The sequence below is a fragment of the Rhopilema esculentum genome, chromosome 4, assembly GCF_057945365.1.
Source record: "Rhopilema esculentum isolate cy_ngs chromosome 4, ASM5794536v1, whole genome shotgun sequence".
Lineage (NCBI taxonomy): Eukaryota > Metazoa > Cnidaria > Scyphozoa > Rhizostomeae > Rhizostomatidae > Rhopilema > Rhopilema esculentum.
The window spans coordinates 7,624,071-7,650,047 of NC_142818.1; the positions used below are offsets into that span (position 1 = coordinate 7,624,071).

General features: G+C 35.4%; 1 protein-coding gene across 1 annotated transcript in view; it reads left to right on the plus strand.

Annotated features, from left to right (window-relative positions):
• Positions 1-13,134, plus strand: part of LOC135690660 (transient receptor potential cation channel subfamily A member 1 homolog) — an 86,479-nt gene extending 73,345 nt beyond the window's left edge. Inside the window, exons 4-10 of the mRNA XM_089113526.1 lie at positions 4,066-4,390; positions 5,076-5,275; positions 6,185-6,514; positions 6,731-7,153; positions 7,699-8,389; positions 9,565-9,743; positions 10,219-13,134. Coding sequence (XP_088969652.1) covers positions 4,066-4,390; positions 5,076-5,275; positions 6,185-6,514; positions 6,731-7,153; positions 7,699-8,389; positions 9,565-9,743; positions 10,219-10,387 — 2,317 coding nt within the window. The 3' untranslated portion in view covers positions 10,388-13,134. The remainder of the gene's footprint in view (positions 1-4,065; positions 4,391-5,075; positions 5,276-6,184; positions 6,515-6,730; positions 7,154-7,698; positions 8,390-9,564; positions 9,744-10,218) is intronic.
• The last annotated feature ends 12,843 nt before the right edge of the window (positions 13,135-25,977 follow it).

Here is a 25,977-nt window from a genome sequence, read left to right on the forward strand (position 1 = left end):
TCTCCTTTTGAGTGTAGACCGTGGGATTTTCGTCATATTTTGCCGTTTTCTTCATGGAATTCATACAAAGGTTAATTTTATCTTTGAGGGGTATTATTATACACCTTTTGGGTGAATTTGGGGGCAAACATCCCCCTGACAAGTCAGAAAATTGCGAAGAAACAGCCACGGTCTACACAACGGTCTACAAGCGTTCATTTCCGAGGGTGAGAGTTGCCTTGCGGGGCCTTGTCCTTCACATCGACGCGCGCTACATTCGATGAAATAATATATTTTGTTGTGGCAAATGTCACGCAAACAAATACAGCAATCAATTAACGATAAAATAATCTGCCTTGCGCTTTATGAAGACAAAAGTAGCAGGTAGAGTCTAACTTAAAGGCCATTTTGGCAATGCAGTAACAGTAGGGAAGAGGGCTTTCTTTGTAGTGCTTCTGGGCCAAGCATTTAGGAGCGCAGGAAGGCGAGTGGATGTCAGTTTTATTTCAGTTCCCTTACCAACCAACATGGAATAGTAGATCAATCAGTTGGGAACTCTGATGTGGGAAACACGGGGTGTCTTTCTACAATTTAGGTAAACACTCTGAAATTTGTCATTTGGGCACTGAATTGCACAACAAGGGCCTATATGAATGACAACTTGTAAATCCGTGATAAAAAGAGAGCAACTACCCGACATAATTCTCAAATACGACCTTATCTATAATTAGAAACATGAAACAGAGGAATCGATGTCACTTTTATAAAATTGCATCCTTTCCATTTTTAGATTATTTTCTAGCTGCCACTCATATTTGTCTCCTTCATCTATCCCATTATTTCTTAGACAGCCATCTGGCATTGAGCCTTTAAAAAGATTCAAAATACAATCTTGATCTTATTTATTGGAAATCGATTTTGATTTTAGCAATTTTCACCTTAATTGAAATATGGCATTTAGTTTCATGGGGGTAGCTTGCCCCCACCCCCGAAAAGAGACAATACCCCCATATCTCCTTATCGGTAACACGTACGATGTTGAAAATGGCAGAAATGGAATCAGCACCATCAAAAACCTATAGGAGGATATTGGTTTTGGTGGAATATCTAATAAGCTTCAAAATGAAATTCAGACAATGCCTGCCAAAAGTACTTGGAACACCCACAAATTTACGCTGCATTTGATAATCTTTCATTCCTTTCATGAAAAAAATTTGCTACTTCCGCCCCCTTCCCCCTCAAACAATGTTGATGATTTAGAGAAATATCATAAAAGAAGCGCAAAAGAAAGTGCTTCCTAAAATCCTAGTCCGTTTGATAGTAAACCAACATTGTTCCGTGGGGGAGAGGGGGATGATTGGTTTTGACCTTGGAAATTGATGTCAGTGTTCCAAGACTTTTGGCAGGCATTGTCTGAAAATTTTCTCGAAAACAGCAATCTGCGATATCAAAACATTGTGCTACCCTAGGGTTTTCGATGGTGCTGATCTCAATGCTACTAATGAAAATTCGAAATTTTCACTCTTTACCCAGTTAAAAGGGGGGAAGGGGGTTTGGACTCTGAACGATTGATATAGTAGATATCCGAGTATTGTTATTTGTTACAAAAAACATTCTACTGATTTTTTCCGTCAATATCATTTAAATCATTATTGAATACCAGTATTTTGTGCAGAATTCGATCATCGGTTTAAGAAAACTATTAATTTTCAAAGGAAAAACAGTATAGTTTAGTGCTTTTGAAAAAGTGTTTTTTTGCTGAAAAGTCCCCTTATTTATGGTTTAATTGTTGATGAAAAAACAAAAAAATTCATGAGAATGTCTACAAACCATGCATGATATAAATAATTGCGAACAACATGCTGGTGAGAAACTGTGCAAATGGCTCAATTTTATCCACCATAACCCTCCCAAAACCATCTACGAATTTAATAAATTTGCTTAGGCTATGCTCCTTCGCATTCACATGTGGCAACATGGTAGCGCTCATAGACACCCCATTCCCTATTATTTTCTATCTTCCCTTGTCCCAGTAATTGGAAAATGGTTTGTGCCAATTATAATTGTTCGTTTTCCATTGTTAAAGTATGCTAGGAATTGAAAGAACGCCCCTTTTCTAATGGGCACGTGATGTAGTATGAAAATGCCTATTGCCAATGGTTACCAACGGTCTACAGCCACGGTCTACACATTTAAAATGTTCATAAAAATCGTATTTTTCAAAGAAAGTAGACGAAACCTCGTCAGTAGGTGTGCATGGCTGGTATAAAAAATATTGTAGGTTTTCAGATCGATACAAGTTGTAAAACTGAAGAAATTCAGGAAAGTGTCAACGGTCTACACTTTCTGAGAATTGAATTTGAAGTACTCTAGATCTTATTCTCCTTTTGAGTGTAGACCGTGGGATTTTCGTCATATTTTGCCGTTTTCTTCATGGAATTCATACAAAGGTTAATTTTATCTTTGAGGGGTATTATTATACACCTTTTGGGTGAATTTGGGGGCAAACATCCCCCTGACAAGTCAGAAAATTGCGAAGAAACAGCCACGGTCTACACAACGGTCTACAAGCGTTCATTTCCGAGGGTGAGAGTTGCCTTGCGGGGCCTTGTCCTTCACATCGACGCGCGCTACATTCGATGAAATAATATATTTTGTTGTGGCAAATGTCACGCAAACAAATACAGCAATCAATTAACGATAAAATAATCTGCCTTGCGCTTTATGAAGACAAAAGTAGCAGGTAGAGTCTAACTTAAAGGCCATTTTGGCAATGCAGTAACAGTAGGGAAGAGGGCTTTCTTTGTAGTGCTTCTGGGCCAAGCATTTAGGAGCGCAGGAAGGCGAGTGGATGTCAGTTTTATTTCAGTTCCCTTACCAACCAACATGGAATAGTAGATCAATCAGTTGGGAACTCTGATGTGGGAAACACGGGGTGTCTTTCTACAATTTAGGTAAACACTCTGAAATTTGTCATTTGGGCACTGAATTGCACAACAAGGGCCTATATGAATGACAACTTGTAAATCCGTGATAAAAAGAGAGCAACTACCCGACATAATTCTCAAATACGACCTTATCTATAATTAGAAACATGAAACAGAGGAATCGATGTCACTTTTATAAAATTGCATCCTTTCCATTTTTAGATTATTTTCTAGCTGCCACTCATATTTGTCTCCTTCATCTATCCCATTATTTCTTAGACAGCCATCTGGCATTGAGCCTTTAAAAAGATTCAAAATACAATCTTGATCTTATTTATTGGAAATCGATTTTGATTTTAGCAATTTTCACCTTAATTGAAATATGGCATTTAGTTTCATGGGGGTAGCTTGCCCCCACCCCCGAAAAGAGACAATACCCCCATATCTCCTTATCGGTAACACGTACGATGTTGAAAATGGCAGAAATGGAATCAGCACCATCAAAAACCTATAGGAGGATATTGGTTTTGGTGGAATATCTAATAAGCTTCAAAATGAAATTCAGACAATGCCTGCCAAAAGTACTTGGAACACCCACAAATTTACGCTGCATTTGATAATCTTTCATTCCTTTCATGAAAAAAATTTGCTACTTCCGCCCCCTTCCCCCTCAAACAATGTTGATGATTTAGAGAAATATCATAAAAGAAGCGCAAAAGAAAGTGCTTCCTAAAATCCTAGTCCGTTTGATAGTAAACCAACATTGTTCCGTGGGGGAGAGGGGGATGATTGGTTTTGACCTTGGAAATTGATGTCAGTGTTCCAAGACTTTTGGCAGGCATTGTAGTTCAATCAAGAAAAGTTAGGTGATGAAAGGCATTCTGGATATTTTCTGGATATCTTCGGGTGCTATAAACTCTATTATCAGACCTCCTTGAAAGATTTTTGAACATAGGAATTCAGATTTTAAACATGGGTGCTACTCCAATGTCTTAGTCCCCTTAGAAGCTTTATTAATTGCTTGAAAATACTTTAGGAATGATTGTACCATCAAGGACGGGGGTGACACATACATTAGTAGACGTTTGCTTGTTCACCTCCCTTAAAACCTACCTCAGTCAAGACGAGAAATCACGAATACTGTATTTTTTACTACAAGGGCAGTACGATTTGGCCAGCTGAGTATCACAGAAATGCTTTTAGATGCTAAAACTGACATTGAACAGCAAGACTTTGAAGGGTGCACGCCGTTTATGCTGGCAGCCAAGAACGGGTACATAAGCATCGCTAGTGCTCTTCTAAAACACGGTGCCAAAGTAACAGCAAAGGAATTGAAGCTGAAGAATGCATTGCACTTTGCGGTTGAAAACGGAAATTTGGAAATGGCAATGTTTTTGGTAGAAAGATGTAAGAAGCTGATTCACGCCAAAGACGAAGGACAGCACAGTCCGGTGCATTATGCTGCACGTTCAGGCAATCTTGAGGTACAGCGATTACTAGAGTTTAGCTTTGAATTTTTCTGTTTCCTGCTGTAGTTTAGCTTTGAATCCTGAGATACGGTAATGACCGATTTGGTTCTTAGCGTGCATACTAAATATTTACAACAGATTTATAAACAGAAGAGCTTTATTTCAAATCTATGCTATCATTTCTAGAAGCCGTTTGTTTTAGAGTTAAGCTTGGCTCTAGAAGTACCGTCTTACTGTATATGCTTTCTATAGTGTTGCGGACCATATCATATGCATGTGGTCGACTTATGTTTGGAATAAGCGTAAAATCTAGGGTAGCAAGTTGAATACACCTCTTATAGTCATGGCTGCCGCCAGTCATGGTGCTCAAGGGGGATGTCAAGGTCCAAAGTGTTGACAAGGGGGTGAGCCAATCTTTTTTTGCTGAAAACCTTAAAAATTCATCGACGACGGCAAAAACTTCTCGATTTTGAAAGTGACTTCTTTGTTTATGCGACACGACAGCCCCTGCCCACCCCTTTATCTATTGCCCTGACAAAATGCTCCTACAAATGGTATAATCATTGAAAAAGGGATGTGCGTTTTTACTTATGTAGTGTATGGACATCTTGTCATAGCTATCACCTAAAAAACATTTGGTGCATTTGTTTAACATCTAACATATTTCAATATTTCAATCCTATGCACATCCATACCACAGATTCTAAGACTCTTCAAAAGCCACTCGAGACAGCTGTTTGATACAGACGACACTGGGGAGACAGCTCTTCATATAGCAGCAAGATACGGTCACGAATCGTGTGTGAACGAACTATCAGAAAATGCAGAAGACACGATAATCAACGTAACTAATCCACAAGGAGAAACACCACTGCATATAGCCGTCATTAACAGACAAATGTGAGTTCAATCATCCAATTGACTTTGCTTTGAAGGGGGTATGCCAATTCGTATGCCATTACGATTAGCCTATTCAAGAATTTGATCAAAACTTGGTTCCTTAAAAATAAGTGTGCATGTGGGTTCACTATTGTAGAAACACACATTAAATAATCTTTGCAAGTTACAATAACTAAGAGAGTAAAGGTTCATCCAGCTCCGGGGACCTTCTGTTGTTTAAGACAATTTACTATTTCCCTCTTTTTATATTAATTGGTTGACTCCCTGGTTGAAGTCTCTTAGAAACGATCATGTTTATTCGACTGTAAAAGAAATAGTAAATAATAGGAATTTGTTTCAATAAAATATTGTCTTTACATTCATATCAATTTATACGTTTATCTGGCAACCAAGTGGTTTGTTTTCATCTGTAGATTCAGTTCAATATTAAGTATCATAGCACGAGTTGATTTGTGAGACTGACGCTTGAACTTTCTCCACTTGTGGAGAAACAAGGCTTATAAGAACATTTTACAAATCAATAAATTGACAAGCAATTAGCAAAAAATCTTCTTGCGATACAGAATAAAAGACGTGTTTTGATAAAAGCAAACATTTTAGAAAATACTCAAGCTTTTCATCTCTTTAGAGTATAAAACGTGAGAACATAGACCCAAAATTCTACGCTAGGAAATATATATATATACCCAGTTGTTGATCGGTTAAGGCCAATGAGAAACGCGAGCACATTACTGTTATGGTTACCCAATAAATTAAGTATGTTCTAAAATGTTTGCTTTTTTTCAAAGCCATTGTTTAAACAATTATTTAGTACTTTGGAAGACTCAAGCAACATGAACAATATTTTTCAAAAATGATCTATTGTAATGTTAACGATACCATGTAAAACGCATTTATTTTGTATCTTAGGGCCGTTTGCAAAGTCTTATTGAAGCACAAGGCTGTTGTAGATTGTAAGGATAAGAACAATTGGACGCCATTACATCACGCAACAACCCACGATGATGCAACTGCAGTGAAACTCCTGCTGAAACACAGGGCAGAGATCGACAGTGAAGATAACTGGGGAAACACTTCTCTTATGACTGGGGCCAAAGCCGGCAATGTTGCTGCTATTGTCATGTTGCTTCAGCATGGTGCTCGAGTGGAGCTTACCAACCAAGATGGCGACACTTTCCTTGATATTGCTATTGACTTTCGTAAAGAAGCTGTTTGCAAAGCAGCTTTGGAAGACGATAGGTATGCATGGATGGGAATCACAGAAAATTCTCTCTTTGTATCTAGAGCCTTCATCATGCATAGGTTGCTAATTCTTTTGATATATTTCTTGGCCTTTAGTTTTATGAGAACAGGCACTTTTCGAAAATTAAGCTATTTGAAATTATGTCAAAAAGACATCTGTTGATTAACCTTGATATTATGCATACTCTTCTAAGAAAATTTACTTCTTTCAAGATGGAAGGAAATCCTGACAAGTAAAGATCCAAATGGACGAAATTTCATTGATAAACTTGTGGAGAAATTTCCTAATTTGGCTGAAATAATTCTGAATCGATCCACTATGTTCTCCGACCATCACCCGGAACACCATGACTTCTCTGTTACCTTTGATTACCAGTTCCTGGAAGAGGAACCAGAATCGCAATCTCTGATGACAGACACAATAGCTGTCCTGACAAAACAAAGAAACAAGCTTTATTTTGCGCCAAAACTTATGGCGAAGCATGGCCGCGAAAGCATGATGGCTCATCCTATTACTGCAGATCTATTTGCTACAAAATGGAGGCGCATCTGCAGATATTTCTACTATGCCAGTTTTGTGATATATCTCTTCTACATTATATCGATGACGTATCTTGTCATGAAGGAAAATAGCACGTCAGTAGTTTCCGTTGTTCGATTCTCGAGTTTTCCCTTACAATTTGAAGAATTTTTTTATGTGCCAAATAGATTATTTTTCAACTTAACTCAGTTTTTCATAATAAGGTTCTTTTGCAAACATTTAATTTTTTACATGGCCACTAGCGTTAGAAGGTCCCAACATTTTCTTGCATAGATTTTTTTGATAATAATTTATGGCAAATGATCAAAATCCAATTTTAGGACAAATGTATTTTAGTTCAAGCCTCGTCTACAGCCATAGTCATGCTTAGCCATTATCACATTGAGGCACGGATATCCACATTAGGGCACCTATTATAGTCTGTGCCAAGGTCCCAGAAGTCCTTAATGCGACCCTGGTTTTAAGAGTATTCTAATTTCATGATTTATTCAATTAAAAAATGTTATCTTTATCTCCATCTTTATCTCTATCTAATGTAAAATTCCTCTCAGAAATTTTAACGAATATAGGTTTTGTATACCTTATAAATGACTGCCACATCTCAGTCACTTTCTTTAGCTGGTATCTCCTTTCCCCTTAGCTTTGTTAAAGTCGCTGACCATCGTGCAAGAAGGAACACATCTTCTTCATCTAAGGACAGTCGCCTAACAGAGCTGATCAATACCGCACCATCATCAAAAAACTATGGCAAGGTCATTGGCAGTCTCATTCTTGCCTTTTGCTGTTGCCAGCTTTGTAAAGAACTACTGCAGATTATCGTCCTTCGTTGGAAATACTTTATGAGCTTTACAAACTACCTTGAACTGTGTTTGTATTCAGTCAATTTCTACTACATTGCCATATTTTTCGCGATTTCTGTAGTCAACAGAAAGTTATCCGAAATTGGAGTCATCTGCATTTTCCTCGGTTGGACAAATCTGCTTCTTTACCTTCAACGAGTATCGATGTTTCGGCTGTACATTGTTATGTTCATCAAGGTTTCAGTGACTATCATCAGACTCCTGATTGTGTTTGGAATAATCATCCTGGCTTTCGCGTTCACATTTTATCTGCTGTTCATCAGGCAAACTACCTATCGCTCACCACTAGCAAGTACCGCCAAAGTGCTCGTCATGATGACAGGAGAGTTTGATTTTGATGATGCAATATCATCGAAGCTTGGTCAAAAAGAGCCCAAAACCAAGTTTCCATTTGTTCCATATCCGATACTGTCTTACGTCATATTTGTCATCTTCGTGTTTCTGGTAGCAGTCGCATTCACAAACTTATTGGTATGTGCAACTTTTGGCGTCATTCTATGCTATCTTGTATAATAATGAAAGTAATGTCTTGAAGTTAGTGTGTCCGTACAAGGGGCATGCTTTGAAGGAGGTCTAGCCCGGTTCAAACCAGTCAATGTAAAAATAGCTTGGTACACAATCCTTTCGTAGTACAGAATTTAAAAATGGCTTTGAAAAATAGCAGTTTGGAATCTATCTACATAAACATGAAAAGCCTATTTCGATTCACAACTGGAAAAGCATTTCCTAACGTAGAGTTTTTTGTCTATGTTCAGAAGTTTTATACTCTGAAGAGTGTCAGACGAAAAGCTTTAGTAGCATGCTTCAAAATGTTTGCTTTTTCAAATAGCTTGGTCTAAGCCAATCGTAAGATCAATCAAAGAGCAGTTGAATTCATATCAGCACCATATAAGCAGTTTTAATGATCGTGCATGCAACTGCAATCTTTATTCACACATTACCTTTAGTAAACAGAAATGTATAATTTGGAAACCCCTTTAATTTAAATTTGAATTAATGGTCTATTTTTAACGAAGAACATTTATGTCACACTGACAAGGTGTGTCAATCATTTTTTATCAAGTCAGTAAGCTTATAAGGTAACCTCTGATGTTAAACCCTATCCTTGAAAATTTTCTTTATCAAATTTATCTGATTATAAGTTACCTGCTAGTAACAACACATGATTTTGAAATCTCGATTAACTACAAACTTGACTGGATTTAAAAAATGATCCAAGTTTGAGGACTTACTAATCACAATATAATCATTTTATTTTTTTTCTTTCATTACTTTATTTTAGAATTTTATTTTTTTCTTTAAAATTTGCAACTCATCTTTACTTTTTGCTCATTTCTAGCTTAACATATTTCAAATTACAAATGAATATTGTTGCCAACAACAAGAGGATCAATTTGACTTACTGTTTTCAGCTTTATTGTGTTTGGATTTCAATTCAGAAGCTTCCAGTTATAGTTTTCATTGAAAAGTTATGCTTCATGTCACTTAGAACCTTTCTAAGGGAGACACGTAGGAGAATGGTATCAGATATTAGAAAGCATTGTGTTACGCTTTTCCGAATCCACTCTTTATGCATCATTACATCACACTACCAGGATAAATATTTTTTTACTTTCAAACTATTGATAAAAAGTTTTAATTTGCAGATAGGCTTGGCTGTTGGTGACATCGATGCGATCCGCAAGATAGCAACAGTTAGCATTTTTGAGCAACAGCTAGAGTTCATTGAAAGTATTCAAGGGATTGTGCCAAAGTACATACTAAAAAAGCGCGTCTATATACCAGCCAACACATACATGGTGAACAGAAAAACTACTTTTCAAAGGTATGTGGCAATTAAGAATTGAAGATGAGTTGAAATCATGTTGAGTTAAGACCAAAAAAGTAATTTCAAAGGTTCCTACTTTAGTCTATCTCAAATGGTAAGAAAAGAGTAGCAATCCCAAAACGATGACATCCCTAAAACGCGTTTCCTCCTTTCCAAATCGATATTTTCTTTATAAAACTACAACATTTACTGTGTTTGCTAAAAAAAATTCTGAATAACCGGGATTAAAGTAGAGATTCTTATCAGAAAACCAAAGATTTTGAAGTAGGAATTGCAGTCTCAAAATGAATAAACTTTGAATATATTCTCTTCTTGAAGAATCTTGCGCGAGGTTTTAATGTTCTAGTAAGATGCATTCATACGTTTTCGTACATAAACAATCTAGTAGAGCTTTTTATTCTTAATTGATGCAGTCTTTCCATTCAATTATATCTTTGAGCAATGCAGTTATAATATTTGATTATTTGTTAAGGTGGAAAGAAACCTTGCTTCCTGATTCAACTGACGAAAATCTGAAGAAGCTTCGTATGAAGTTGCTCGAGTTTGATTCCAGACGAGTCTCTGGAGAGCAAAACAGCGCTGAATTCATTCATAACACGGAATCCGAAAGACAGACTCACATGGAAGATGTCTTTCTTTAGTGTGAATATTGATCTAAGAAAACGTTGAAAGCCGCTATGAAATTGTTCTCTGTTTTGTCAATTCAGAAAACAATAATATGATATGTTGCAATCAATTCTATCGTGATTTTGCCAATGAAGCATATAAAACATGGGCTAATGACATATCTAAGACACGTTTATCTTAAAAACGTTTTATATCATGATGGATTTGGAATAGCATCGATTACCAATTATGCCACCGAATAAAAAAAGTGCCTTCTTTTTTGCTTCAATACATAATATGTTTCTCCATTGCAATCCTTTTTTGAAAAAACATCGGAACTTTTTGTCTATAGTTCATATTTTTCAAGGAAGCAATGCTTAACTGTAGAATGTTTCGAAACTTTGAATTGATTCTATAATTAACCATACGGGCTTGCTCGTGTTACATATTCATTGCTCACGTAAGTTTGATTATCATATCTGATGCAGGGTTGGTTAGACAAGTGAAGTGGCCAAGTGGATGGTAACGTTTTCTCCAAAAACACCTCTTTCCTGTTTTATGATCCATGTCACCCAATCAATGGTTTTTAGGAACAATGGAATTTTCTTACATCAAAACCCGACTTTCTGTTACTGGCTAGACGTTTATTTGTGTTGTTTAAGTTAATGGTTCTTTGTGTATTCCTTGAAACATCTCCTTACATATGCTATTGCAAAAGGTTTTTAAGCATATAATTGTATGTGTATAAGCTTTGCTAGGATAACCACTTAATCCTATGTAGGTAGTTCCCTAATCTTAAGGCATAAATACTATTACAATTTTCTTCCTCACATTGAAAATGTCTTTCTATATTGTAAGCCTTTATGCATGAAATGGTTTAGAGCAAGAGACTGTGAATTTTAGTCAGTTCTCTTTTTAGGCGATTCAGGGAGCATTTGTCATCTACTTCATCAAATTCCATGATGACTCTGTGTATCAAAACAAGTACAACATAACATTTGCATGGGGATGATACATGATAGATGTTTATGAAAGAAATTTCTGATCTTGATTTTACAACTTCTTGATCTTGTGGATCTTGATCTTGATCTTAAGTCAATTTTCATTTTGCAGCTCAATATTTTTCCTCAAAAACTTTGTAATTTCAAACTTTCAGCAGCATTAGAGAACTCAAAAGTGTTTTTAAATGTCCCAAAAACTTGTTTTTCTGGTGTGGCTGACTTTCTAATTGATAATTTTGATTTTTCCTAGTTCCTTAGTTTCATAGTTTTTTGTAAAATCTCATCAAAAGAAATTCTTATTTAAAGAAATTCCAAGATGTACTTCGAATAGTATCTAACACCGATTGTGTCATTGAATATACAAAAGTGCAAATATCAGCTTTGGACTCTCGATTGCTATCCTATTTCAAAGTACTTAATGTACATCTGAACTTTTTGTTTGTATTTCCATAAAAAGAGGCAAGGCTTTAACGTAAAATGCATCAAAACTTGATTCTATTAAAAACCACACGGGCTTGCTCGCGTTACATATGAATTGCTCTCTAATATAAAGGGCTAGATACTGTCAAAATTTTCTTCCTCGCATAAAGATGCATAGCATTTACAGTCTTGTGATCGGCTAGATTTGTTTAATCCACAGCTAAGAAGGACACTTTCTTGTAATCATATTTACTTAACCAGATGGAAATTTACCTTATAACTTAAGAATGATCAAGTATATCTTTTTGTCAAAAGAACCGGTTAGATTTAAGCGATTTTCCATCAGCACTATTCGAAGTCTGAGACATCTAGAAAATCAAGACAAAACAAGTTTCATCACAAAAGACGTCGAGAACGGAAAGATATTGCAAATTTTCGTCTAAAAAAATTGAATGAAAGGGCCAAAAAGAGTTATATCGTCGTGGATCTTGGCACAAACCATCATAATCACGTGCAAATGCTTATTGATGTTGGTCTAAAGTGAAATTAGTCAGTGTTTCTCCCTATTGAATTAAACTGCATAGACCTTCACAAAATTTTCACTACATGAATCAGCCTGAGAGGCTTTCATATGTTACTGCTATCAACACAATGTTTACCTGGGCCTTTCTAAAAGTTCTTGCGCAACCGGCAAACGACCGACCTAATATCGTACTGCATGAAAATGCAAAACATAGCCAATTGCTCAAGACAACTGCCGCTTAGCATGCCGGGGGCAAGAGCTTTTAAAGAGTACCTTATCGGGATAGCTTCCTAACTCTTCTTCTGTGACTGTTACTCCTAATGTGTTTTCCCTGGTCAAGTACTGCCTTCTCTAAATCCTCAAATTGTCAAATTTCTCCTGTATAAAATCATTAGCCGCAATGTCCTTCTTGCACATATTCAATTCATTCCCTCCTTTGTATCCCCTCTCTACCCTTTTCTTCTACAAAACAACTGTATCTTGACTTTCCTACTGTCATCTCCATCATCAGCTTTCATTCACCAATTCCTGGCAGTATTCAATCTTGTAGTCGCCATAGTAAAAACTTCTTTTATAAGATCCAGTAAATTGAAGTTCAGGCTGGCTGCTCTTAATTATTCGAAAATTTCAAGCTGGATTGTTCTCAATTTGTTCTTGAATTATTTGGGTGTAAGCAGTGCAATTGCTATTGCGCTCTGGAGAAGTGTTTAAGCCTCGCTTGCAAAAAAAGTGAGCTAGACAATTTTTAAAATTCACCGAAGAAGCTCCCATGGATGGCAAAAAACTCTTCATTTTTGAATTGCAACATTGTTTAAAATTACATTCTACAATATCTCAGCATCATCTTGTTTTTAATTTTTTCTTAGCTTTTGATCAATTTGGAGGCTTCTCTACTTATAAAATTGTTCTTATAAAATGAATCTATCTCATCCAGGGGCGAAGGCAAAAACATTTTTTGGAGTGGTAAAGAAGTGATTTTTGCCGAAAAAAGGCGTGTCTTACTTTTTAAGGGTGTGGTCAAAAGATAGATACTCTTATATACTGCTTTTATGCGTTTTTTTCAGAGTTCATACTTTAGTGTCATATTTTGAAAGTCTACTACAGATATGTTAATACGTTTCAATTGTTGCAAAGAGGTTACAGGTTGAGTACAAAAATTGCTTCCTTTACCCGGCGAAAATCCTTAATTATTGTCACTTTCTTTGGCGATGCCTCTTACCATTCTTATTATTGTCACCTTAACCACTCTTGCGTGTACTTTGCTGTTAATGCTGCCTCTACGGAGCATCAACATCCTGTGTCTAAAATCATCTAGGTAAAATCTTGCCAATACTTCCTTTCAACAACAGTAACATTAGCGTTTCACAAAATAGCCTTGATTTCCCTTGATGTTATTTTTATAATCGCTTTCTGTTTTAATTGAAAATTACTTGACTTGAAAAAAGGAAGGCAACAGAAAAACAGAAAGCGATAATAAAACTAACATTAGTAACTTTATCAAGCACATGTTATATCTGGAAACTACTTTGCACAGGAAATTTCATTAAAAAAATAAGAAACAAAGTAGGATACAAGTTTGGCTCAATTTATGCAAAAAAATATGAAACGCCAGGCTGAAACTGTAGGCAAGTGTTACTGGAGGCCGTCAAAAAGCGCTGAAACTGAAACTAGAGGCCATAAAAAAGCGCGTACAACCTTCTCGCAACGTTGCTGTGAAACCCAACATTTTCCTACTTCGTAATTCTATAATTTTGATTCCAGCAATCCCTATCGTGGGGGTGCAAATATCTTGGTGTATTCTTAAAAGAATGTGTTTCTCTTCATATCTGAAAACAAAAATTGTCTCTTATTTTGAAGATACAATATTCGGGACGCTAGAGACAAATACGGTTACTTGAAATGAAGCAGTAGATTTAGAGCATATTAAGATTGCTTAACAAGAATATTCATACAATAAATTTTGCGGTTTTCTTTAGCCGCATAGTCGGTAACAACAAATACCTGGTCGATCCATTGTGATCTCTCTTCATCATAAGCCCAATAGCTGAACAAACATTTCCTGAAAAGAAGTAAAAGTCTTATTAGCGAAAAAGAGGGTAACGAAAATTCAGATTCAATCGACCACGATAGAGGAAATGAGCCCATGCTAGCAAGATCTTGATGCTAGTGTATGGTGTTGTCTCTGTCTTCGCGAGGATGGTTTCAATGCAAAGACAGTGAATGAATTGACGAACAATCAGAATATATTAGAGGAAGTCGAGCTTGTTTTGGTCTTTCTATGTTTGACATTACTCTCGTTCTACACCTACACCGTAGAAAACAAAAAACCTGCTCATATCATGCAAACATCCCTAATACTTGAAGGAATTCAAAAACTGTAGTAATACCGGAATACCGGATTCATTTAGTAATTTACTGGCACAAAAGGAACGTGGACTCTAAGTATTATAAAAAAAGAAATAAAAATGAGAAAATAATCTGTTTTTGAAAACATTCTTTTCAGTACCAAGATGTTTTTATTAGAAACATTATTCTTTGCTATTTTTAGAAAACTCCTAGATTATTTGCAGAATCTATTTATATAATTTAATTTGCAATCTAATTCCTTTGCAGATAATGAACTTAGCGACAAAACATGGAGGATTTGTGTCTCATGAAGGTAAATGCTTGGCTAGACACAAAACATCATTAAACAGGTCTGAACTCAAGATAAGATTGATTAATACACAAAGTCAATACAACTAGCCTCGTAAAAGGCAAAGGAGAAAGGCCCTATCTAGATTCTCTCACTGGGACTACTACATCTTTGTGATTTTGAATCTATTCTTTATCCGTTTTACTCTCTTTTTATAAGAACTCATTTTCTAAGAACACCAAGGCTCAATTGACGGAAAAATAAGAACTACATAAAAGCATGTAAAGCCTTAACTGCAAAAATTAGAAGAAAATTTTCTTTCAAGAAATGGTTTTCTTTTAATTTTTCACTCATTTTAACATATCTGAGCAGATATGCTAATCAACATATCAGCTAATCAACCATCCCTCTAAAACTGTTGCACAATGCGGTCTTGATATTCCAAATATAAAGTACAAAATATGATATAAAAGTTATAGAAATAACAAATAAGAAGAATATTAAGAACCCCCGAGCCTCAAATCATCCTAAAAATGAGAACATCGAGCATCAGGAAAAGTTATCTGGTTTATAAAAAAAAATTCTGAACAACAAATGAAATGAGTTATTTCATCACAATTTCGATGCAGGTACTTAGGCCTTCTGAACTGAACATGGTAATAAAATATTCCTAACAACATCTTAAGGATTTGTACATTCAGGAAGAAATCGTAAATCAAGCTGAGCAAGTTAGGTACATGGAAACTACGTCTGCATCGCGTGCAAGGGAATCTTATCGTAAACAAAAGATGTATTAGTTGCAAAAACCAAATGCAATAGAACAGTGTCAACCAGATGTTGTCGATGATAAGAGAAAGCCACAAGACAGTTCTTGTCTGCACAGTGGTGTTTATCAATCAAAAAAGGAATGGGCAAGACATACTGCCATGGAAAACAATGCTTTGGTCAATCACAATTTGTAAATAATTCCAAAAGTTATTTCAAAATTGAAGCATTCTTCGATCAAAATGAATAAATTTTTGTCAATTTTAGGGATTTTTGCACAAAATGAGGGGTAAGACCATTGCACAAAATGAGGGTATAACTTTGAAACTGGCATTTTGTTAAAAAAATTCTGTAAACATATTTTTGTGAATATGAATGGATTATAAACAAGGCCAATTTGCTTTTTGATGAACCTATTAATGGGTAATACTCATCAGAACACATTGATATATCATGTCGATGAACTTCTTCCAACACATACTATGTCCATTGTTTGGCAGTATCATCCGCCATGAAAAATAAAACAGAGCCAAATTAATATTTTAATCCTGTCTTTTCAGACAATTGATAAAGACTATATACTGGTGCTGTCTATATCGATCTCCGTAAAGCCTTCGACACAGCACGTCATGCAACCTTGCTGGAAAAATTGCTAAGTTATGGTATATACGACGTGGAATAACAATGGATAGGAGATTATCTCTTCAATAGGAAGCAAAAAGTAACTTTTGACAATACAAGCTCATACGAAGAAAGCGTCACATGTGGGGCCCCTTCCTTTAGGGCTGGTAATCGACGAAATTTGTATTCCGCTCACTGATGCTGCCATTATACTATACGCCGATGATACTCAGTGGTGGCGCAAGGGGAGGGCTAGGGGGGGGGCTACAGCCCCTCCGTCGGAAGCATCTAGCCCCCCATCGGAGGAAATTTTAGGTTATTGTCGGAGCAAATTTGACAAAATAACGTACGAAAACTACTTATTTTAGTCATTTTAGCCCCCCTGTCGGAAGCTCCAGCCCCTCTGTCGGAAGATTTCTGACGCCGCCTCTGATGATACTGTATTGTATTGTGCAGAAAACAATTCGAATAAAATAGAAAGTCTACTTAACAGCGAACTGCAAAAGGTTGCAGACTGGCTCAATGAAAATAGCTTGTTCATTAACTTGAAAAAAGGTGCTATATGGTGCTAAAGGTGAAGTGAATTTGTGCTATATGGATCATATCAAAAGCTGTCCAAACAGCCAAAGAGGGATATCAAAATCTACAATCAAACTATTTATGAGACAAAATCATACAAGTACCTTGGAGTAGATTTGGATAACCATCTAAACCTACGTCAACATTTTGAAAATGTGTTCAAAAAAGCGTCTGCCAGAGTGAAGCTTTATTCTCGTATTCGCGAAAATGTCAGCTCTTATGTAGCAGAATCGATATATAAAACAATGATAAGACCATTACTGTTGTACTGCTACCCACAACAGCATTCCCAACCCAAAGGAACAGTAAACAAGCTACAGTATATACAAAATAGAGCAGCCAGAATTGTCAACCCTAGAGCAAAGATAATGTTACAGGACAGCATTGAAAAAAGCACGAAACATATAGGTGGCCATTGACGTTTTTATATCATTACATAGTCTACTACCCGATGACCTAAATGGTTACTTCAAAAGATGTGAACATGAAATAAACACACGAGGCAATAGATCTTGTGTTGTTTTACCGAAAATGAGGTCTGAAGTCAACCTATAAAACTTTGGCAATTCCTGCATCTCCTTCTTCAAAATGTGTGACTCTCTCTCCATCGATCAGCAACAAAAACGGTATCTAATCTCTAAACTTTCCAACATTGCCATCCATACTACGTGCTACATATTTTGTTGCAAAAAATAAACCATGGACAAATCCGGAATTACATCCTTGTTTTCTTTTTTCTCAGTTTTTCCTTTTACCTTACGATTGTTATAGTTTTTTTCTTGTAAAACCAGACTAGCCAATTGCAAAATCACCTTGTAACAGTGAGATTTGTAATTGTAGTTTAAGAAAATGAAATGTTTCCATTAATATTATTGTTATTTTTATTATTGTTATTATTGTTATTATTATTACTATTATTATTATTATTATTATTAGATCTTCTCTTGAAGACTAACAGCAATTACCTATACATCTTAGAGCTTACTGTTGGTTTTGAATCCAATCTTGACACAAATGCAACAAGAAAACACAGCAAGTATGCTTCTCTCCTATCTGACTTACAGCGAAAGTTCAAATGTGTCTCTTTTGTGAATCTTTCTATGAGCTCTCTTGGCATCTTTGGCAATTCCTGCATCTCTTTCTTCAAAATGTGTGACTCTCTCTCCATCGATCAACAACAAAAACGGTATCTCATCTCTAAACTTTCCAACATTGCCATTCGTACTACGTACTACATATTTTGTTGCAAAAATAAACCATGGACAAATCCGGAATTACATCCGTTTTAATTTTGGTTGTTTTATTCTTCTCAGTTTTTCCTTTTACCTTACGATTGTTATAGTTTTTTCTTGTAAAACCAGGCTAGCCAATTGCAAATTACCTTGTAATAGTGAGATTTGTAATTGTAGTTTAAGTTGAATTGAAAATGAAATGTTACCATTATTATTATTATTATTATTATTATTATTAGGTACGTGATTTTTATTATAGAATATAGTTTGTATGTATCTCTACGCCTCGATCAGAGTAATTCAGCCAAAAAAAAGCTTTCTTACAACTTCTCTTTCTTTCATTTCTCGAAGTTATGTTTCAAGCTGAAAAGGGAGTCACCACACAGCGAACAGCATACTAAAAATACCTAAATACCTATATGCAGTATACCAAAAATACCTAGATTTAGTGGAGAAAATACCTCATAAATAATACCACATGAAGAATGCCAAATAGGGAACATTTGTAATTGATAAAGGGGGATGCTTGATCTCTGATGATGTTTTTCCTATATAACTCTGATGATGTCACGACAACAGTTTTGAACACTATCAAATCACTATTTACAGCAACACGATCACATGTTTGTTAGACCCCACAAACAGTACCTTGCTCTGTGTTGCCAAATCTGAATATAAAGTTTTAACTACAGAGTATTTAGTGGATTAATAACTATAAACAAGAACAGAAAACAAGTTCGCTTGGTATTTTCCTGATTATCCAAAGCGGTCACAGACATTTCATAGCTGAGATGTGTGCAGAAATAGTGCATTTGTGTTTCCGAGATTAATAAATGATTTTCATAATACTTGAATGCTATACTTTGCCGACATTTCTTGAAAAACAAAAGAAAGTGCTTTTAAAGAGTCATTTTGCTAACACTATGTAAATATTTATGAAAACAGTGACCTGTTGCAACGAAATTGTCATGCTTTTAACTCTTTGATCGTTAACAGAGAAAGTAGGCAAAATAGTTAGGTAGTTGCAAAAGCAAAGTGACATAGAACGAAAACTGGCTGTTTTGAGGTTGCTAGTCTCACAATAAAGCTCATTCAAATAAGTCGTGGAAAGTTCGGAGGAGTCGCTTCAGCCCCTTAAACAAACCTTGTTGACAGCCTTTCTAAGGTTAAACTTTAAGCGTATGTAAAAGATAGAGATTTGTAGTTTATAAATGGACCATGGAAACAAAAAACTGGAATGAGTTCAAAAAATTGGTAAATGGATAGGAAATAGGAAATAGGAAGTAGGAAGTAAGAAATAGGAAACAGGAAATTTCACTAAGAATTTTTCGGAGCAATTTTTTCGGCATATCAAGTCACCTATATGTCAAGTTATGAAGTCCCTCTGACATTGAAGCTAAATAAGTTCCTGCCAATTCTAATAGATTACAAATGGCTTTAAGACCATCATGGCCAGGGTACCATCTACCAATTGATATAAGAAACTCGCCCCCCAATTTTGTTTTTAAAAGGTCTATCAAGTTTTGTCTCCAAAAGTCTGTGTGTATTGTTTATATGTACCCTGATAGTCGTAAGCAAATGGAATACGATAAAGGCATTACAGGACAGTATCGCTTTGCCACTCATTTCTTTAATTAAATGTTTTGACCATCACTCCTGCCATATTTTCATGACTAAATATGGGAGACTCTATCCGCCATTAGTTCATCTATTGAGAGAGTTTCTGCTCAAGAAATTTCCAATATTACAATGTTGTTAGTTGCAGTAGGCAAAACATGTATTTAGTTATTTGATGACATTGTAATTATTTCTGTAAAATGTATTATGAAGTATTTTAAAATAAAATAAAATGAAAAAATATCATTAAAAATACATCAGGATCAGTCCCAGTAGCTGAAAGCTGATCTTTTAATCTTTTTATCTTTTAAGACAATATTTTAATTTTTAAATTTCACCTAACAGTTAAGCTATAGCAATAGAAAGCAGTAGTGTAGGTACATTGATGCAACTCAAAAATTTTCAAATATGTAAGGCTGTTATCTTGTCACACTGCTAATTAAGGAAAGATGAAATATTTGTTAGATATTGTTAGAGTTTAAAGAGTTGCCTAGCGAGTATCAAGTAGATGACAGCAGTGGTGGATAAAATAAGGGGTTGGGTTCCACCAAAGAAGTGTGCATGTTACCAAATTCCATTATAATGAAAATATATGCTTGGGAGTGTATATTAATGAATATGATGCTTGGAAAACTGCGTATTAGGGGTGCCATGAATCTCACATCTTCTGCTAAATCCACCTCTACGTGTCAGAGGGAAACATTCATTACATACCTTCCCTTTCTTCATTTTCATTCTCCTTAAACTTTCTTCATTTCAAATACAGCATTGAAAGCTATAACCTCTTAGAAACATTTAACATGAAAGTCAGCAAGCATAGAAATAGCAATAATAACCAGCACAATTCCATCTGTGTAGGTCTATTTGAAGCCTTCTTAATACATGCCTGATCTGTTCCAAATTCATTAATATTCTTCATTCTGAGCTATTCTTTTGCTTGCATCTTCATTAACTGCAATATCTAGTATTAGCGATTTTGTAGCAAATTACAACGAAAGTCGTGTATGTTATTATCTTTATTTATGATAATAACGTGTACAATATTATTATGTACATTTTATTAGAACATTTCATCTTCCAAACAGGAGCCTTGCACGACAACGTGCGTTTATAGCAGCTAATTTTTTTGATTTTGGTTACAGAATAATGAAACTATTAGCGACATATGGATGATAAAAGCATGTTGGAGACATTGAACATTGCTTTTATGAAAACGACAGATGACAGTTTCAGTTATTGTTGTAATCATTAGAGAATTTTCTATGGCTATAAAAGGACAAGTGTCTTCGAAAAATACACTATAAGAATTGTTAGCTTCATTAACAAAAAATTGAGCGAACAATGCATTCTTTTGGTAATTGCTTACTGCTTAAGACTGGTTTAATAACTTTATTTATCAGTGTCACAATGTTCCACGAGGACATTTATTCTGCTTTAACAATGTGCTCCATTCCATAGACAAGTTAAGTTTATACAAATTTGTAAATTTATATTACATTGAAGCTAATGACTAGTTGTTTCAATACCAAAGAAAAATCTTTTCAGTATCAGTGGGGAAAAAGAAAAAAGAAAGCCAAAGAGACAGATGCACAGAAGTCTCAATACCCCTTTGTTATGATTGAAACCGCAACTGAATGGCCAATAACAAATGAATAAGAAACATTAAAGTATTGAAAACGTAAGCAAATTCCCTTTTTATTCATCAAAATAAGCGTCTGGTTTTCTGAATTCTGTATAAAATAGTGTGATTTTCAGAGTAAGAAATGTCTTTTACGGCTCCATACCCCTTGTTGAGCTGAAACTAACTCTTTTTGAGATCTTCTTTATAAATTCTCTCTTGACGCTTCTCTTTCCCGAAAATAATTTAATTCCTTACGCAGATTTCTCCTAAGTCACACAGAAATGCATACCTCCAGGCCAGTTTTTTACCAAAAAAGCTTTCGGCATTGATTTGAAATTTGAAATTTGCATGAAATAGCAGAAACAAACCATATACTATACTGATATTAATATAACTATGCTATGGAACCATGCTATACTGATGTAACTTCACTTACGCTATGTATCCATATTATATTATACTGATATTACTATGAGTACTTAATATAAATATAGTATACTAATATAACTTGAAGTGTGCTATGTTACTGCTACTTCTTGCCATCTTCAAATTGAAAAGGGATGAATCAGGTTTCACTTGGGATGCACCAAGCCAGGGGACACTTCCAGACTTGGAAGATGCCACCTTCAATCTCAAAGTTTCTTTGATCAGATTCTAGATGTAGGAAGTACGCTTTTGGCTCCAAAATATCTATCTTCTAAGCCTTGTTCTTTCGTGAAAATTCTTCTATTGCATTACAACTTCACTGAAACAAGTTATGCTAGGTAGAGTAGGGGAATTTCGTTTGCGACTGACGGCAAAGTTGCAGGTGCAAATCGCGATAGTTGAGCAGCTGCACTATAGTTTACGGAATTTCTAAGAAGAAGAGGTAGTTTTTCATTTCAGTCACCTAAAAAATCACCACCTGCAACCGATTTTCTAATCAATGATAAAACAAAAGCATCCTTTGTTTGATACGCGTATAATTTCTAGTAAATTTGCGATCTTGTCATTGCCATCATCTCTAAATTATTCTTTATCTCACTTGTGTCGCGTGCTTTGACGTGACGCTTAAACAATGCAATGTGGACGCGAAGCAAATGGAAGCACCTGCTTACGACAAACAATAAGCTTCGAGCATATTTGATCTTTTGCTTTTTAGCATGATTGATTATATATTTGTTCAAACTTTAAAATTTATTAGGCAACAATGCGCAGATTGAACGTCTTACGACCAATGCGATGATTACAGAGTCAAAAGTGCTCTTCGATGCAAAAATTAATTTTTTGGAAATCTTTTTCTTGGTAGTTAAATAGTTTCATTTACTCGATTATAATAATTAATTCAGGCATTGCAAAATGAACAAATTTTGATAAAATAGAATAACGACATTCTACAAGAAGTGAATATTTAGTACGATGTTTTGAGCATCACCTGATGAAGAGTTACGCTCAAAACATCGTACTGAATATTCATTTCTTGTACAAAGTCGTTATTTTATTGTATCAGACCTTGTTAACTTTCGACGTACAACACGCACAACTTCATTGATTATCATTGCTAAATCAAGCTAATAATTGACAAAATTACACAACATCTGTATTAATGGAAATTACAACGGCTAAACAAAGATTAGAAATATTCTATTTTGATAACTGTTTCTACAGCTCTCATTTCACCCTTTTTTCAGCATATTCATGACATCAAGGTAAAATGTAATCCTATCTAATTACAAGCACTGAGCAACCAACGTTTTATATCTATATATAGCTTGGTATAGCTCTAACATTATATTTCAGAATATTTCTTCAAAGAGAATAGCTTGATATGTGTGAGTAGTTGCAGTATAAGAAAGCACATTTATCAGGCCCAGCTGAAATATAACATATATTGATAAAAACTTGAAGACCACGAGAAACAAATTAGATTAGCTAGAAGCAGCAAAAATTAGCTGGTTTAAGGAGTGGTTGCTAGATAAGTCAAAGCAAGAAGATGCAAAGTATGATAGACTGTCTCCTTTCATTGTTAAATCCATATGGCTGCAGAAAATGATTTAAACGAAGTTAACTTTGTGGAAATGATTTGAATCTCTGAGCTATGGAAAATCATGTTAATCACTTAAATTAAAGACGATTATCATAAGGGAACTTCAGTTCAAAACAAGCATGGTTGTAAATTCAGTTGTGAAATGTGAAAAATCTTTCTGAAGCATCTGCTAAAGAAATAGCTGCAAAAAGAAGATAAGGCATTCCTGATCCCAAACGATTAAGATTTATCCAATGAAAAATGGTTTAACGGCTAAGCTATCTAGAATAAGAGCCCTAGCAGAAGATATCTGTCTTATCTGCCATGTATTTTTATCAATTTAGACATGGTTTACTCTATGTCGACGATTAAACCAATTAAATACGACTCTTTTCAAAATTCTGAACAGATTATGCTCAAAGTGGGCATGAAGCTCGTGTATTATGTATTGGCACGTGACCATCTTAAGACATCAAATGAAACGGCGCGTGCGGTCAAACTAAAGTAGTGCAGGGCTACACATTGTGATCAGCAAGACCAGCTGTTCCCTTGGAAACAATGAAGGGGCTTTTCAAAGAAAAATCCGTTTGAGGTTAGGACGAAAACATGAATTTAATTTTTCACTAATTCTCTTTTTGAGGTCATTATTGATATTTATCGCGCAATCGGCTATCAAGTATTAATGAGGGGCTTTAGCTAATGGGCAAGACAGTTGCAGACTAAATACAAATGGGTGTATTTCTATGAGCGTAGTGAAATATCTTCAAAACAGCGTCATTCTTCTTTGCTATGTCGTGTTAACATCCATAGGGAACAAAGACTTTTTGTGACACGTTTTTTTCAACACATACTATTGCATAAAATCGTCTCTACCTCACTACAAACCAAGCTCATTGATACACAAGGCCTTTGAAAGGGAATTCTAAACAATTCTGAATTTCTGTTAGAGTTTAGAGTTTTAAAATGCTAGCTTTTGAGCTCTGAAGGCAGATTACAGCATTGAATTATCGTTTTATATACATAAATTTAATTTAATTTCATATAAAAGACAAAACAATTTATCTGGTTGTAATTTTCTTCTTTTTCAAACCTCTTCGCAAACCATCTCAAAACTTGGCTGCGGTATATCAAAGACTGATTTTTGTAAAACCTTTAAGAAATTTTACTATCCATGTTCTGAGTGCCGCCACACCACAGAATAGAGCTTTCAAGACTGAAGGCGCAGTAAGAGGGGCCATTACTCGCGCTCACACCATAAAGATGTTGTGGGATTCATCTCTTAATACGAGTATATGCATGCTAATCTATATATCATATACATTACATTGTTTATGTTGCAGAAGAATATTTGATCACAGTCTGCTTCTGAACCTAATTATTGTCTAATCCGAAAATTAGGCTTGATAATCCAAGTTGAGAATGAAGGCACTTGCAGCTTTTCGAGAATTATTCATATATCAATTACTCTGTTTAAAACTACACGAAATTCTTTAGGATTCACAGGCATCAAACAAGTTCATTTATCACTTGCATTGGGATACAAGGTAGAGTTATGGACAGGATAATAGGCAAATCTAAGAAACTGGAGAAGAACTTATATACCGCCCATCAGCTGTACATTAAGTACACTGCTACTCAACATTCTATAGTGGGAAATTTTAGTCTAGGAGCTTCAATCTTATCATAGCCCCTGAAAAGAAAAAAGGTTTTGTCTTTCATTCTTAGTCTAATATGGTATGAAAACAAATGTTTTGTAATGTCTGGATTTGAAATCAAAACACTGATGTAGCTTGAAAAATAAATTTAGAATAAAGTTATCAAATGTATTTGAAATTGGCAGCCTCAACACAATGCAAGTTAACAAAGATGAAGATCGGAGATCAGAAATGTGTGGGGACTAACGTACCCTGCCCTTGAAAAGGGCAAAATTTACCTTATTTTGGCTTTCACCTTGCATGATATAACAATCATTCGGTATATCTGCGGTTATTTGTGTTTAAAAAGTGCATGCCAACTAAGGTTCTCAGTCAAACTATTTGAACAAATGCTTGCTAAAATGCCTGCCTCAAAATTTGGTTGCTATTTCATTTTCTGCAAAAAAAGCCTATTGCCGCACTGTACACTGTACAAAGCAATCAATGCACTGTTCTATTTTATACCCCAAGTTGGTCGTACTTCACAGAGCTTTGGGTAGACCTGCAGGGAACATAATCTCTGAATTAAGAGTAGAACCTCTCTTTTGGCACTCTTGAAGTCTAAGCAGAAAGGCTGAGAGGGGTCTAGCTGGGACAAGAACTTCAGAGACTGGTGCGTGAGACGGGTCCATCAAAACATTCCACCCATGGAGGATTAAACGGGTATAGCATCTAGCTGAAGATTTAACCACTACCTAACTTGCTCCTGAAGACCCTGTCCTCTTAAAGTTATGCCGCTTTAAGTCACACTACCGTTTTGCTGTCACGTAAACTAAATGCGCAAAACTATTTATTCTAGCTCTGCTTACTGTCACAGCTTTTCAAGTAACATTTTGTACTACTATTACAGAAGTTTATTGTACCTGACAAGTGCGTAAACTTCAATTATCTTCTCTTACACCACTATATAAA